General features: G+C 45.3%; 1 protein-coding gene across 2 annotated transcripts in view; it reads right to left on the bottom strand.

Annotated features, from left to right (window-relative positions):
• Positions 1–16,992, bottom strand: part of HECW1 (HECT, C2 and WW domain containing E3 ubiquitin protein ligase 1) — a 419,352-nt gene that overhangs the window by 242,643 nt on the left and 159,717 nt on the right. For both annotated transcript variants that reach the window (XM_003797550.2, XM_012809965.1), the window contains one exon: positions 1,400–1,724. In XM_003797550.2, coding sequence (XP_003797598.1) covers positions 1,400–1,724 — 325 coding nt within the window. The remainder of the gene's footprint in view (positions 1–1,399; positions 1,725–16,992) is intronic.

Genomic DNA, 16,992 nt, shown 5'->3' with positions numbered 1-16,992 from the left:
TCAGCCTCCCAAGTAGCTGGGACCACAGGCGCCCGCCACAACGCCTGGCGTTTTTTTGGTTGCAGCTGTCATTGTTGTTTGTCAGGCCTAGGTTGGTTTTGAACCCGCCAGCTTAGGTGTATGTGGCTGGTGCCTTAGCCACTTGAGCCACAGGTGCCGAGCCAATTCGTCAGATTTAAAACAAAACAATGTAGACTAAACAAAATAGCTTGGTGGGCTATTTTGCAATCTCTGTCCCAAATCAGTGATATTTACTGTCATTTGAGAACTCCTTTTCTAAAAAACAAATTAAATTTTTAACTATTTGGAAATCCAACTCAGTTAGTCACGACTCACCTGAGTTTTGTAAAAATTTCAAAAATTATTCATCTGTATAATAATGTGTGTATTATAAATGCACTAACCAACCTAATGGCCAAACCTTCAAGAGACCCAAAAATATTTCCCTCAGAGAAATCAGGACAGGTTGTAAACTACTCGTGACAATCCCCCACTTCTTGCCATATGTGATGTCAGTGGTGTTGTTTGTCTAAACAGACAAATGGCACACTGCACAGGCTGAGGGTGGAAGGCTTTGCCTTGGCCGTGCCTGTTGACTACTGAGGTTCCCCAACAACTATACCTCGGCTTTCACATAAATTTCCATCACACCTGATTCTATCATATAAAATAGATGAAGTATATTTTTCTTGTAGGTTTATTTTCACAATTTCAAATTTGTATGATTTATTTTTAAAACCAATCAATGAGAATAGTAAAACCTTTACAAAAAGGTTTTACACTTTAGCATCCGATTTTTTGCATAATTTGGTTTATTGGCACAGAAAAACTCTTCAAAGAAGCTTTCAACTTTGAAACTTCCAAATTTTTTTTTTAAGAAGTTCTACCTGAAGCAAGTCCACTTTCTCCAGCACCACGACTGGAGGTGTAATCCCAGGATGTCTTTTGAATACAAAGCAGTAAGAATGTTGATCAAACTGGTGAAGATTATGTCGGAAACATAAGTGAAATCACCTGTGTGTAGATGTGCCTGTGCAGTGGTTGGTGCATGGTGTTACTCCAGCCTTCTAAACACTTAGTTTACAAAACAGGCATTTGATATCCATTATTCTTAAGAAGAGCTTCCATAGTTGCAGATGGTGCCAACATCTGTGTTTAACCACACCTCACCCTGCCATCTCGTGGCCTTATTGTTTGCTCTGCGGAAGATGGTCTTTAGTGTGTTAGAATCTGGTGTGTAATACAGTTGATCATGCATTTTAATTGTGTTATAGAGTCTATGAAAATATTAAAGCGTATGTGAAAGTGAATTATGAATTGACTCGCTGAATGCCCAAACCTCATTCCTGAGACCATTCTGCCGTGGGTTCATAAGGGCTGCAGGTGACATTCCACTCACCGATGAGGTACATGCCAATCCAGTCTCCAGCGTCCACTTCCTCCTTTATGTCCCAGTGGATCACCAGGTCCTGCGAGTGCCCAATGGAGTAGTAGGAGCTGCTGACCATGAGCGTGGAGCGGCTGTCAGAGGTGACGAGGTCAGTGTCGCTGGTGGAGCGGGGAATGGTGACACCGCCGTGGGGGCCACCCCCGATGTCCATGGTGGGGAACTGGTCAGGGTGGTAGCTGTAGCGCAGCGGCTCCTTGCACCGGCGTCGGCTCTGGGAGTTTCTGGATGGAGAAGCCATGGCGGCCAGGCCTAGAAACCTGTTCTGGTACAGATTCTGTGGGAGCAAAGGGACAGTGAGAGGGGTCAGGACACGTGGCAGCTTGGTCACTGTCTTCACACGAAATAGGATGTGCTGGGCTAAAGGAGCAGAGGGTGAGTGCCCTACTGGGCAGACCTGAAACGCCATACACAGCATCACCTTCGTGCCTCAGGCTGCGGCTCTGAGTTCACACAGGCTGAGCAAGGACAAAGACACAAGAGCACCAAGGTGCCCTGTGTGCCCCCCTCTGCTCACCAAGGCGCCCTGTGTGCCCCCCTCTGCTCTGCTGGAGTCTCCGCTGCTCCTGCTGCCTCTACCCTCCTGGCTGCAGGAAAGACTGGCATATGGAGCAGCCCTGATGATGTCACCCCCCCACACAAAGTGCCATTGATGAGGCTGCTGGTATCAATTAGATTTAATCTGATTTTATCTTTCTTTAGGGCAAATGATCATTATCATTGAATGCTGTTGTGATCCCTGCAGCATTCAGGTTGCCACACACAGCACCGGTAGAGGCGGCTCCTGCTGGGTGAGGCGGGCCCTCCTCCTCCCTTGCACTCCACAAAGCTCTCCAGGCTGTCTAAGATTTCCACCAAGGATTTCAGACATTCTAGTAACCTTTGAATACTCAGATTTTCAATAAAATCCAGTCTCAGAGGACTGTGTCTCGCTTGAAGCCAGTGTTATTATAGAAATCATTACACCTAATGAGAGGAAAAATGTATTTTTTATTGTTTACAACTTTGAGCACTTAAAATGAATTGAAAGAATGCTTAGCATGAACTCATTCTGGGTACAGGTAACTCTGAAAATATGGAAAGGAAGGCAGCACATGGAACTCATACTAGGGATTCATTCCTGAAGCAAGCAAGGATGATGCTGACTTCATCACTGAAATTGGGGTTTCTTTCTTTCTTTCCTTCTTTCTTTTTTAGAAAGGGGGTCTTGCTCTGTCACTCAGGCTAGAGTGCAGCAGTGTGATCATAGCTCACTGCAGCCTTAAACTCCTGGACTCAAGTGATCCTCCTGCCTCAGCCTCCTGAGTAGCTGGACTGCAGGTGTGTGCTACCATGCCCCGATAAGTATATTTCATATTTTTGTAGAGATGGGGTCTGGCAATATTGTCCAGGCTGCTCTTGAACTCCTAAACTCAAGCAATCCCCCCTCCTTGCCCTGCAGAGTAGCTAGGATTATAGACCTGAACCACAGTGTCTGGCCAAAAGTTGGGATTTAAATGGACATTTTTTTGATTCTATTAACCTATTAAAGTATATACTTGTTCTATAGCTAGTTTTCAAGAAGAGAAATTAAGACCTTAAATTGAATCATGTAGTTTACATCTCAGGGACCTTAACTTATGCACATCGACCAAATGTAAGTTATCGACTTTTTATTAACCAGCCATGAGGACCAGACCCCAGCACCAGTCTGCTCTTTAAATTATATGTGTAGTTAGCAGTGATTTAGACCTACTCTTTTTCTATCCTCGGAGACCAGGGCATTGTAAAACGTCTATGAACCTGATAAAGCACACAGGGTTGGCATTTTGAGCCTCAGTCCTTAATGGCCATGGGTCAGGCTTTTTCATTCTTTATTTGTGCCTGTTATTAGGAATTCCTCTGGCCCTATCAGTGGTACCTGTAGGGCCTGAAGAATTACTACAAGCAGAAAAGGCCCCCAAAGCATCTCATGACACTATTGGGGCCATATCTCCTATTTAAAAAAAAAATGCTTGTCGCTACACTAGTATGAAAATAGATGGACCATGGTGTTGCCTGGAAACCAGCCCTCCTCATAGGAAGATGGGAAAGCACTCAAGCCCAGGGAGCCATGAACCACCCACCCACTTCAAGTCACTGCAGCTATTCTGGGCAATTCAGAGAGGATCTCAGTAAACTGACAGTCCTCCAGGAGGCTCTGCCAGAGACCTTTGTAAAACCTCTAGAACAGAAAGATTGCTGCCAGAGCATCAAGTTTCTTCAGTTCGTACATACTTTGAATGGACTAATAACATCTCATGGTATTAAAGAGACTAAAAACTACTTGCAACTAAATGAAATAATCATTATGTGATTATGAGTTAGACTAAATCACGAGCAAAGCAGGTTTAGCTCCGACCAGCTTCCCAGCTGTGCATCTGTCCTTGGACAACTTAATCTTTCTGGACCTCAGTTTCCTCATTTGTTTTATTTTATTTATTTATTTATTTTTGAGATAGAGTCTCACTCTGTGACTCTGGGAATAACAAAGCTCACAGCAACCTCAAACTCTTGGGCTTAGGTGATCCTCTCATCTCAGCCCAGTGCCTGCCACAATACCTGGCTAGTTTTTCTATTTTTAGTAGAGATGGGCTCTCACTCTGGCTAAGGCTGGTCTTGAACTCTGGTGCTCAGGTGGATACACCCACCTCAGACTCCCACAGTGCTAGGATTGCAGGTGTGAGCTACCGCACCCAGTCCAGTTTCCTCATTTCTAAATGGGTTGTCATCAGAATTTGGCAAGACAGTTCAAATCAGGTTTTTAGTATGGTGGGTGCTCAATAAATAAAAATATAGCACTAAAATACCATTGATATTACTTTAGGAGAAAGCCTCACTAAAGCACAGGGCTTGGGCAGTCATCCAGGCCCAGCCACTGCCCAGACATCCTTCATGTCACTCCAGAGTCCTCACACTTAATTTCGTGTATTAAATTCAAGAAACCCTTCAGGCGTTCTTACAAAATCAAAGTTGCAAGTGTTAAAAAGTCTAGTGTATTTGTAAAGGTGCTTTATCTGCCCACTTTTGGTGGAGGGGCTCTTTTTATTTGTAGGGTTTGTGACTGAGTAGGAGATTTTACATTAATGTTGAGGAGCCTGAGAGAAAGCTTTTGATCCATGTGGTTTCAATCAGGGCTCCAAAAAGATTATAGAGTGTTTCTCTTTTTTTGAAGACAATAATTCTGCTGTTGTATTTTTACCAAAGTTCCCTGGAAACCAGGCAACTCTTCTGAAACTGCTAATTACACTCGTGATCATTGTTCACATGGTGACAATAAAGGTATAGAAGGAAACTTGAGTCAATGAGGACATTTGTCAGAAATTGCTAGATCAGAATGATGACATTTGCCTGTGATAAGCAGGGCAGCCTCCAAGCAGTCCCCTTGAAGACCATGCTCACCCACCCACCCCACCTTCCCACACACCCTCCTCATTCATCCTTGCAGGCAGCATTTGTACTTATGCTTCAGAATTAGGCTCCAGTGCCAGCTCTGTTGAAACCTCTCATTGCCTCCTTCCTGTTCCCAAGAAAGTAGGACTTTCTGTCCCACAGTCCACTGGAACTCCACCCCTCTGCGAGGATTCTTACAGTATTATTGCGAGTGTCCGTGTTCACTCCCAGGCTGTAAAGTTCTCTTCTCTTTATATCCCCTGTGTCTGGCAAGATTCCTGGCACCAGAAAGCCCTCAAAACTCTATAATTTGTACAATTTATTTTAGGCAATGATATCCCTTCTCCTTCCAGAAAGGGTTTAAGATGGCTTATAAGAAAAGATAAAATAAAGAAACACTTTAATTTAGTAATAGATGGTACAGAAAAAGAGGAAAATAAAGATAGGAACAAAAAGTTATGTATTAAAACTCTACTCCATCATGTCCTCAACAGGTGTTTTTGTTGAAGACTCACAATGGTTACTTCTTTTTATTTTTAATTTCCCAGCTTTATTGAGGTATAATTGACCAGTAGTGGAATTGAATGACTTTTAAGATGTCCAATGTGATGATTTGATATACACATATTTTGTGGAATGATTACCACCATCAAGTTAGTCAACACATGTAGCACCTCACCTCATTATTCTGTTTTTAAATTTTGTTTTGTTTTGTGGTGAGAATGTTTAGGCAAATTTCAGCAGTTGCATCTTGAATGCAGCAGGTGGACAGACTTGATTGCCCAACGTGCGGTTTCTTTGTGACCACATTTTCCCCAGGCATTCACAAGTGTTCCTAGCATACACTATAGACTCATCGGGCTGGAAGAAGCAATTTAATCATTCTCTCTTCACATCTGAACCGTGGGAGATAGATGAAGCTCTGTCCTGTTTTTAAATAGCCCTGGGTAAAAGACCACTCTCTTCCAATGTTTTACAAGCCAGTCATTCTTCCTAATCTCTAGGGCAAATCTCATCAGACAGAAGACCTCTTCTCTTTCTTCTCAGCAAAGGGGAGGGGTGCCCCTTCCAATTCTCTGGTTGGAGGGGAAGTCACGAGTATCATTAAGTTGCTCCCAGCTTTTTCTCCATTTCACAAAGTAACTGAAGTGTCTTTTACCTTCTCTTACTGTTGGGGACGGGCAATAGGAACGGATATGAGGACCGCAAGAATATCAGCAATCGTTTGAATAACATTGTAACTTTTCAATTATTAGTTGTAATCAAGGGTCCTCTGCTATGGGCCATGTTAAGCACAGATTTTAATTGACCCTTGAAAAAGTGGGTCTGATGAGTGAGCCCTTGTAAACAATCTAAACACAATCTCTGTACAAAGAGTCCAACTACTGAGTTTTTTTCTATTTTTAGTGGCGGACACAACAAGGCTTTGCTTACTTGTTAACAACATAATGGTTGAAATGTTTTTAATTAAGTGATATATTCTTTGTTTGTTGTTTTTAAAAATCTCAGAATAGGGTTTATGAGTTTAATATGTTTTAAGATACTTGTATAGCACCTTAGCAAAGACAAAATCTTCTGTAAGAATGTGGAATTTTAAGAGCAGAAAATCATCACTTCCAGGGAGGGAACATGCGGTTAAACATGGACTTTTTTTTTTTAGAACTCAGAGACAAAAGATTCTTCTCTGTCAGTTTCTATCTGACAAAGTCATTAATAGCTTTCTATTTGGGAATATACAGCAGAACTGAAAAGAAAGCAGACAAAGGCATACATGTAATAGAGAAAAAAATTCTTAAAAATTGCCTCTATGCTAAGAAATCAAAAATTATGAGTGAAAAACATAGATCTTAAAGGAAACTTCATTAAAATATACCAGATGAGGTATAGAAAGTGGCATTATTGAGTTGGAAGAAAGAATATAATAGTATGTGAGTCCCTGAGCAGATTTTATTTTTTTTTATTCTGTACTTGGCTCTGGTTATGTCACCAGAGGGGTAATGGAACTTTAAAAAACGTCTATCAAAACTTATCTTTTTCTGCAAAGGATTTAAAAATTTTACAACAAAAGAAATATACAATGAAATGGAGGAATATAAAACAGACAGAAATAAGGAAGTAGCACTGGAAAGAGGATAATAATGATAAGCATTTATTCTATGCTGGGAATGTTGTACATTATCTCATTAAAACTGTGGTCATGGGCGGCGCCTGTGGCTCCGAAGAATAGGGCACCGACCCCATATGCCGGAGGTGGTGGGTTTGAACCCCTCCCTGGCCAAAAACTGCAAAAACCCCCCAAAACCTATCAAGTCTCATTATTCCCAGGTTGGTGGAAAACCCAGCTCAGAATGGTTAATAAAAATTCCAGGATCACATGTATTGTAGTAGGAAATTTGAGCAGGCCATTTGAGCCTACACAAGTCTGATTAGAAGAGGGCACACCTATTACTCATAAACATTCTCTCCCAGCTATAAAGATGAATAGATAGAGCTGTGGTAATTGAGATTCAGATCTTTCTTGGAGCTTCTTGGCAGCCAAGAAGATAAAAAGAAAGCTTAGTTCTTATGATCAGAACACGGGAATTTTTTTTCTTTCTCCAAGTTCTTAATAAAATGCTTCATCTGAGAAGACTTTTTGTAGGGAACATGATACAATGTGGCATATGATATCTTAAAAAAGCTTTTTATAAATTACAAATACAGTGGCAGATTCCTCATACAAAGCTTTGAAATAAAGCCTGAAGTCTTGTCGCAGAGAGAGGTTACCAGGGGCTGAATGGCCGCCTGTAGCTATGTTGCCTTCTAACCACGTTCAAGTCTAGCTGAAGCTTCCGCTCTGCACTCGGACTGTTCTCAATCCCACCTCCCCCTCTCTGGCTTGAGGTAGAGTCTGAATGACTTGTTCTATCTCAAACTGCCTTACTTGTTAACTTATTTCTTATCAGTGTCCTTTCCCTACAGGAGAGCAGGGGCTTTGCTAGCTCTTTTGTCTGTTTCCAGCTAAAGCAGTGCTTGGCAAGAGTGGACAGCACGCTCAGTGTTTTGCTGAATGAATGAATGAATGAATGAGTGCATGCACACATGGGTGAGGTGTGGGCTGGGGTGCATCTGCTCCTTTTGTCTCAGGGCCAGGACATGGGACTCCGCTCCTAGAGCTCGGGAGCCCTTCCAAGGCTTTATTTTGACTTAAGTACGCAGCTTGGTGCCCAGCACCCTTGGGCTTTTGAATCACATTGTTATGGCTCAGGTGTCCTGGTGGCAGGACCTGCAGGAGTCCCGAAGAACCTCTGGAGGTGGTGCAGAAAAGTGGGGTGGCTCAGCTGGGTGGTACAGAAACAAGGCTGGGACAGCTTCCTTCAAAGCCCCAGTCACTACTGGTCCAGACAGTCTAATAGCAGGAACCTCCTACCTGACCCCACACCCTGTCCTTCCAGGCAGACGCACAAGGGAACACAAACGTCACTACCACCACCATTGCTCACACATGTCCTCTGAGTCACCAATGATAAAGGAAACAATCCAATAGGCTAAAAAGAAAGGACTCTACCTCTGTGGGAGTCACCTTCCTTACTGGTCAAATAAGGGAGCGCTGGGGATGAGACTCAGTCCTGCTCCGCTCACGCCCTGAGCCTTGAGGCCTGCCTGCCCATCTGCTTGGAAGTAGCCCTGGGTGGGGGGGGGGGGGGGGGGGGGGGGGGGGGGGGGCAGGAGCGGAGGTGGGAGCCCTGGCCTGGTTGGATGTTGGAGCACTTCTGCAGAGGAACGGGGGAGGTGGCTGCTCAGACACCTGCTCCTGAAACTTGTGCCTCACACTCTGTTCTCAGCCTCCACACCACGTGTTGAACAAGGCTTCTTTCGCACTGGACATCGTGTAGAAGAATACCACACAATTACATAAAATAAATTGTGTAGGCTCCTTTTCTTTGAAAAGGACATAAAATCCCACACATTGCTGGCTGAAAGGGAACAATAGGAGGAGAAAATTTTAATAAGCAAACCAAGCTAAGCCAAGGATATCTACATAGGGAGTCATGATTTTAAAAAAAACAAAACAAAAACAAAAACAATCCCCAAGGGATATGTTGAAATGATGGTCAGATTCAGTATTTTAGAAACATAGGAGTCTTATCACTTGTGAAAAAAAAAATCACTTTTAAGAGAGCTGAACCCTCCCCCCCGCAGCCTTGAGATGGGGCATGGTGGTGGGGGCATCTTTACTGGGCGCTCAGACGCCATTCTCACTCCAGTAAGAGAAGCAAGCTGAGGGTGGGCCAGGCAGCTTGGATGCGCCTTTCACTGTCTTGATCAGGACTGGAATTTCTTGGTGCATCTGGGGGTCACTTGGGAGGGTTACTAATTGGAGGTATGTGACAGTGATATTGTTGAAATTGGGGCAGTTTGTATAGCCAGAACAATGGGCAGGAGTCTGTGGGAGGCGGGAAGCATATGGGCCTCCTTAGGTTATCTGGGGCAGAGTCCTGATCTATGTAGAAAGGGAAGGTCAAGAGAAGTGGTGTGTAGGTGTGAGAAACATTGACAAAGCATGTGTGGGAGGGGACGAATGTGGAAAGGCACCTGTTTTGTCTTCTCAACACTGGACAGGCCCATTTCTTCCTCAGGAGAGCACTAGCCTGGTGGGAAGTGGGAGATGATCCCCTTTATCTACTGCCATGTGCAGGAAAAGTGAAAAAGGAACATATTATATCACTTCCCTGATTAAAAACTTCAGTCTCCCCCCTCTAGCCCGGGAAGTCTTTCCTGGAGTGGCCCAGGAATGGCTCCAGGACCCTGCTGACCACACCAGAGCCACCAGGGAGATCCAGGGAGCAGAGCTGGCTGTGAGCCGGCTGTGTCATGCTCTGGGGCCACCCAGCACCAGGCATTTGTGAGGTGCCCTGGGAGGACCCAGCTCCACCCTGCTGTGAGCCAGCACATGTAGGGAGAGGGTGATGATGTCTCTTTCCATCATCAAGGCACTACCACCTACTTGGCAACAATCCAATCTCCAAAAACTAACCAAAAGAAAAACCATGAATCATGAAAGGCACGCAAGGAAGGGTCCTGGCACAGCCCCCTTCTCTCATTATTTGGGAAGTTGAGGCCCAAGAAGAGTGTCTGCCTGCCCTGACCATGTGCAAGGGCGGGGCGGAGACTCCCTGTGGCTTATTAGCTGCCTGGTCCACTGCCAGCTGCCTGGCCTGGTGGGAGAGTCAGGCTTGCTGAGGACCCAGTGTGTTTTCCTCCTCTACCCGGGATTGTGATCACTTGTGCCTGCTAATCGGCGAGAGTTGTGGTTCTAAGAAGGGTGCACGAGAGGTGCTGAGGCTGCACACACATGGAAGTTAACACTCAAAAGTATGTTATTATTTGCTGGGGAGGGTCAAGGTGCTGTACAGAAGCTCTGAGAGTTGGACCCAGCATAGGTGTGTGGATTTCTCAGTAAATCCTTTCTTCTTAGGCCATTCAATTAGCAAATGTTTATAGCATGTGTAGCATGCACCGGACTTGGTGCTGAGCGCCGAGCATGGCACCGGGACGACTTGAGCAGTGTTCCTGCCCTCAGAGGGCCTAGCATAGGAGGCAGACATTTAAGCAGTCAAGTATGACACAGCGACAGGGGTAGCAGACAGAGTCCCTCGTGGGTGGGGGAGATGCTGGGAACACCTTTCCCAGTGGGGGAACGTGGGAGCTGGACTAGGGAGGAAAAGGAGGAGAAGGGCTCCTGCTGGGAAGGGCAGAGGGCAATCAGGGTAAGCAGAAGGCGCTCTGCGTGCAAAGGCCTGGAGATGTGGAAATCACAACCAGCTTCCAGATTCAACAGACTGCTCCCAGCTGCCCGGCGGAGGGTGCTGGGGGGAGCTGGAAGCATGAGGGTGTCTCCTGGGCTATTCCAGGAAAGAAGACCTCCCTGGCTGGAGAGCAGGGAGACAGAAGTTTTTAATCTGGGAAGTGCTGTTTACTTTAGAAACATCACACCATAGCACTGGGGAGGGGAGCAAGAAGAATGGTGCCACTGTGTGCTGGGAAATCTACCTGCAGCCCTCTTGAAAGCCAAAGTTGAGGAGCAGAAGGAAGCTTCATCCAGTAGGTAACTCTAGGTCTAAACTCACAGTGCCATCTCCAACTGGGCTGCCAAGGTCATTCTGGCAGGGGGAGAGTGAAGCAGTAAGGGCTGACCTGGCTCCATGAAGGGTGTGAAAATGAAGGGACCATCCAAAGGGACAGTCCGAGAGCACCCAGGCTGTCTGTTTTGACTAGACTCTCACAGCTGTCCCTACCATCCAGCGATACGGCAGGGTCCTGCACCAAACAAACCTTGTGCTTAATTCTACTGTTTGCACAAAGAACAACATGCATCACGTAAGAACACATGCCCTAGAAGACTCTGCTCTGCAGAACTAAATCAGGAGAGGTAAATCTCAGGGCTTTCGTACCCTTCATTTGCAAAGCGGGGCCCACTTACATCAGTATGGATTGACGTAGGTCAGTTATCTTGCTGTTGCCTGTGGTACGAAGTCCATCCTTCATGGCTGTATAGCAGAGTAATGTTGCCAGCAGTGCGCTGGAGTTAATTAACACACAAACTAAACACATATGAGCAGGTACCATGATCTATACCATGGTAGGTGATGAGGCAACGGGTTGGATACTATCAACTGGGTGAGAAAGAAAAATAAGCAAATAATGTCAATACAGCAAGTCCTTGAATAACATTGTTTTGTTCAACATCATTTTGTTGCAAAGATGATGAGAAAAAAATCTTCTTGGCCAAGCCACTGTCTGTGTGAAGTTGCACCTTCTCCCCATGTCTGTGTGGGTTTTCTCCAGGTACTTGGGGTCCCTTCCACATCCAGAAGATGTGCGTGTTAGGCACACTGGTGTGTCCTGGCTGCACTGAGTGTGGGTGTGCCCTGTGACGGGATGGGGTCCTGCCAGGGTTGGTTCTTGTCTTGTGGCCTGAACTCCCAGGATAAGCTCAGCTATTCAAGACCCTGAACTGGAATAGGCAGATTGGAAAAGAGATGAATGAATGACTATTATTACAGAATAAAAATTCCTGAAGTCTGTTGATCATACAAATGCACACAAGTGCTCAGCAAGCCTGCCCGATTTGTGATTGCTCTTGAACCCCGTCCTGGTAGGAAGTGCAACTTACAAATTTCACTTGCAAACATTCCTTGATGAGCCCATTACCACGACAACCGGCATTCACCGATTCACTGAAAATGGGGTAAACAGTGATCTTACTTGCCTTTATTAATCTTCCTTCAATGTATGTACAGCTCACATTTATTTCATTGTTAAATATTAGAAGTGTTTGGGGTGTTTACCTAGAAGTGGGAGTTCGATAATGCTTTTGTGACCAGACATACGTCACAGGAACTCTTGTTTCTATCAATTAGCTTACGGGAAAATTCGTTTTGTCATACATTGTTTCCCTTAAAGTCACAGTTTCCAAGAACTTATCGACAATGTTAGTGAGGACTTCCTCGATGGGCTGACAAACAAACGGGGGGTGGGGGGGGTTAGAGGACAGAGAGATAACCACGGGGGAGGAAACAGGACTTCGGGGAGAGTGGAGAAGGTATACTTTAGGCAGAAGGAACACACACGAGGACGCAGAGTTGTAAAGACCCCGCCGAGTGTGTTCCCGCAACAGGAAAACCAGAGTGTCCAAAGCAGAGGGCACATGGCAAGAGAGCAGCGGGCTGGCTGGGTCTGGGGGACACTGGTGACTAGAGTGGTCGGTCAAGTGTGCCACAGTAAAGAGAGACAGGTCTCTGTTGAAGGCAGGGAAGAACCTGCTGGTGGCCTCAAGGACACTGTGCTTTCAACCAAAGCTGTGCTGCTGAACTTCTTCCTTCAGGAGCAACTTGTCAGAAGTCACCGATGAAGGGGATGGTCCTGGGCAAGGGCAGGACAGTGTCCAGCTGCCACCTCAGTATGGGAGGTCATCAGCACCTGAGCTTTCCCATCACCTCTCAGGCCAGAGGAAGGCCCACTTGGGACTGCAGCTCTGCCGAGGGAGCCAGCCACTGGGAACACGGGCCAGCTGCCCGCCCCCAGCGCCCAGCACTGCAGCACCTCCCTTTGTGATCAAGGCGCCTGATGAACACACTCATGTCTGGCACAAATTTGGTTTTTGGAGGGCAACTTACAGCAATGATGAAGAGTAAAACATAAATAGCAGTTGGCAAGGCAAAGCCTCTGAGCTTTCTCTCCCTTCTAGGTCTTATATCTGTCCCGCTTCCTCCCTTCAGAGGGGACACAGCCAGTTTATAGCCTAGGTGGGGTCACAGGTAACACATTCTTTCCCAAGTCCCTTCCCTCTCGTCACTATGCCTGTGACACTCCTGGCCCATGGCACTCAGTTCACTCCCACCACACCGCTGTGAGAGGGGGCCTGGCAGATAATGCTTAAATCAAGAGATTTCTGTTGGAAGAAGGAGGAAATAAGAAATAACGGGTGCCATTAAATTAGGCCTATCTGCAATGATTGAGGATAGAATGGGACCGTTGAAAGGACAAGGGAAAAGTGAACCCACCAGCATCTCCATCAAGCTCTTAGCATCAGTGAGGAAGGAAATGACAAAGGACCAGAGACATGCTTGGGAGGCTGAGGCGGGAGGACCATGTGTCCAACATGGGCAACAGAGTGAGACCCTGTCTCTCAAAAACAAACACAAAAGAACAAAAGAACACAGACAAAGCATTGCTTTTTAAGTGAGCCATAGCTAATGAACAGGCAGTGCGAGGCTTCCTTGAGGAAAATTCCAACAGCACTGAGACATCTCTGCAGTCAAAATCAGCGAGTCAGGCCACCTCGATGGGCGGCATATGCTTTGTTATCAATTATTCATGGAAATGGTAAAAGGAAGGAACAATTTTATTTTGAAAACAAATGGGATTTGTTATTCAGCTCTGAGAATACTGGAGAATTATCATTAAGATTCTCTGAAGGTGGGTTGGGGGTGCGTATAGGAGCCACAGCAGTCTGCAGTTTTGTTGGTTGGGGAACATTAAAGGAAAGGGAACACTTCCCTGTGACTGCTTAAACACGTCTCACACGTTACTCACTGCTGAAAATCTTTAACATTATAACAGAAAGTCCCTTCAGACATTTTCCACATCAACTAATCTTTTTGATGTTTCAGAACTAAAAGGAAAGAGGCAAGCAGTTGAGGCAGCTTAGAATCTGTGAACTCGTGGACAAAAGCTACAGTCTGCTGTGGGATTGTGGAGCCTATTTTCAATCTTATAGACTAGGGAAAAAGCAATGATTCACACGCAGGCTGTCTCTTTGGCTTGAATACCTGCAGCCATCACCTGAGCTTGTATGTGATGCACAAAAAATGCAGCTGCCCCTAGGAACGTACCCGCTGCACTGCCTCTCCCACCGATGCCTGGCCGTGCAGAATCTTGGCTCAACACTGTGCCAGAGGTTTATGTTAAATTCCACGAGAATACAGTTTAATTGGTGCCATCTTCCTGACTCTCTGTAGCAATCACCACAAGGCAAAGTAGATGATTATCATCTCTCGAAGACATTTTTCACTCTTAAGCTGATGCCTACCCGTCTTGGGTCCCAGGGATATGGTAATGTATTCAAGGGCACTCACTGCCACTGCAGCTGCTTATGAGATGAGCTGCCTATGTGCAGACAAACAGAAACTGCACAATTGGGATATTTTAGAATTTTGCTTTTCATGTGATGCTTTAGTTATCTGAATGATAACATCACTCATTGTGTGCTTTACTTTGCATGCAGGAAAAACAGCAGAGACGAAACTTTCGTCCCCGTGCAGAGAATAATAGCTGCTGGAGGTGCCACAGGATGTAGGAGCAGGGGACCTGGAGCGCTCACCTCCTGGGGTGCGGCAGCCAGGAGCGCATCCTAGGGAGGCACCCAGGTTGTCATTCAAACTGCTCGTTAGGCTTTTTCACAAAGCCCCAAGAGACAGAGGTAGTAGAAGGAAAATGAGAAAATAAAAGTAATTTGGGGTATTTTGGAGAGGAAACATTACTTCTGAGCAAGCAAGAGCCACAGGTGTGTGCTAATGAACCTTAAGGGCCGGCTTGTTCCAAGACAAGCTTTGTTCTTTTCAAAGGATGAGTCTCATTTCACTAGTCGCCAGGAGACAAAGTGCTCCGTGTCAGCACCTCAATTATGACCCCCACTTGGAGGCTGGCACGCTGCTGCTGCTTTATTAATATTACTGGAAGGTAGTGACAACCACATGTCAGGATGGCTTTAAACTGCTAAGTGTGCGCTTCTCAGCCCCTGTTCCCTTATTTATTCACTCAGCCAACCAACGCACACGCCAGACACTGGAATATGAACTGGATATAAACTATGGCATCTGCCTGAACAGTCAGGACACGACCACGGGACACATTAATAACCCGAAACATTCTATAACTTTTCCATACTCAATTGCCAAAATAGATTATTAGAAGAAATCGTAAATGCGAGGAGAGAGTGGGGAGGATGTTACTGACAGGAAAGACGGTGAACTTCCAACCAGATTATAAAGGTATCAGGGCACAGACTCTGAGTTCTACCCAATTTAGTATTTTTAGAAAATGACTACATTGTTTTCTAGTGACACCACTGCATGTGCACTTAAACTGACATATACACACCCTGAAAAAGCATCCGTATAGCCAGGCCCAAGGTAGCTTTACATCTCAGTCTTGGGCTATCCATCAAAATGTGGCCACAATTTGCATTTCTATAGAAAAAGAGGCCTGAGGGATCCTTACTGTGACTGGTAATTGAAAATCTCTGCAAACCACCTTGGAGAGTGGTTCCTTCTGCTGTCCTGGAGCCATCTCCCTTCCTGGCTGCCACTCTGAGCACTATCCCTAGAGAATAACAGCCACACGTCCTCACAGAGGCTCTGCTTGTCAGGATGCTTAAACCATCTGTAGATCCATAAGACGATAAAAAGCAATCTCCATAGTTAACAAATTTCCGTCTGCTGATTAGGAAGTATGAGAAATGAACACGCAAACAAAAGAAATTACGGCATTTTGGCGAGGACTCCAACTCAAGGACTGAGACGTGCCCTTGCTCTGACTGTGTGTAATTCAATTCAGTTGAACACGTAGCCATAAAATAACTACTCTTTGTACAGTTCTGGGCTAGCTGTTGTTCAGGATATGATCCCTGTTCTCATGTCAGCTGAGGCAGAAAAAGATGAATGCAAGAGATGAAAACAAAATTAAAAATAAAACAAATGGCCTCTTTCCTGGAGACCCCGATTCAGCAGGCTGGGGTGAGGCCTAGGCAGCTATATTTTTAAAGAGCATCTCAGTCTGGGTCTGAACAGGAAGCAAGCACTCATGCGGGGCCATCACTGTCTCTAATTGCTGGTTGTCACAAAAAGCTGCGAAGAGGAGGTATGGTCACCTTGAGATATTTCAACTACAACTGCATGTTAAGTGGCTCGAAGGCAGAGGTCAGACTTGGGCAAGTGCAGGTCAGGGAAGGGGGATGTTTCTGGCAACACATGGAGCTATGGGGGTGACCCAATGCACCCTGAACGCTGGCCCTCTCGAGAGACACCAAGAAGAACCTGGGACAGTTAATTTCTAAATGGATTCATCAGTCTTTTTATTTTTTTTCCATTAGTTCACATTTGGCCTCATTTCTCAATCTAGACTGGTACATGGGAGCCATAACCTGAGAAAAACTAAAGTGACAACAGTAAGTTTGCGTTAGACATCAGAGCACCAGGGATGAGATGTGAGAGGAAGACCCGCATTTCAACATGAATGGCCCTAAACCTTCTGTAGCTGCTCTGCTGACTTCAGAGTTAAATGTTTATGAGTGGATGCTTGGTCATGATCCCAGGCCCTCACCACTAGGAAGACACCCCACAGCACTTCTTGGGCCTGAAGGTAGGTAGAGCCACATTTTGCAAATTCCAAACACCTGGCAGAAGCCCAGAGTTGGGACTTTTGTGTAAAAGTAATGCATGCTAAAAATTTGAAAAATACACAAAATTTAAAAAACAACACCAAGCCCCCATAATTATGCCACTCAGATACTGCCAGGATAGTTATGTGAAAATATTTTCTTTTTTCTTTATGTGTTTTGTTAGATAGTTGAAATCATACATTTTTTAATT

The sequence above is a fragment of the Otolemur garnettii genome, unplaced genomic scaffold, assembly GCF_000181295.1.
Source record: "Otolemur garnettii isolate 467f Iridium unplaced genomic scaffold, OtoGar3 scaffold00119, whole genome shotgun sequence".
NCBI lineage: Eukaryota > Metazoa > Chordata > Mammalia > Primates > Galagidae > Otolemur > Otolemur garnettii.
The sequence above is the reverse complement of the archived record's forward strand: the minus strand, read 5'-3'. Positions and strand labels throughout refer to the sequence as shown.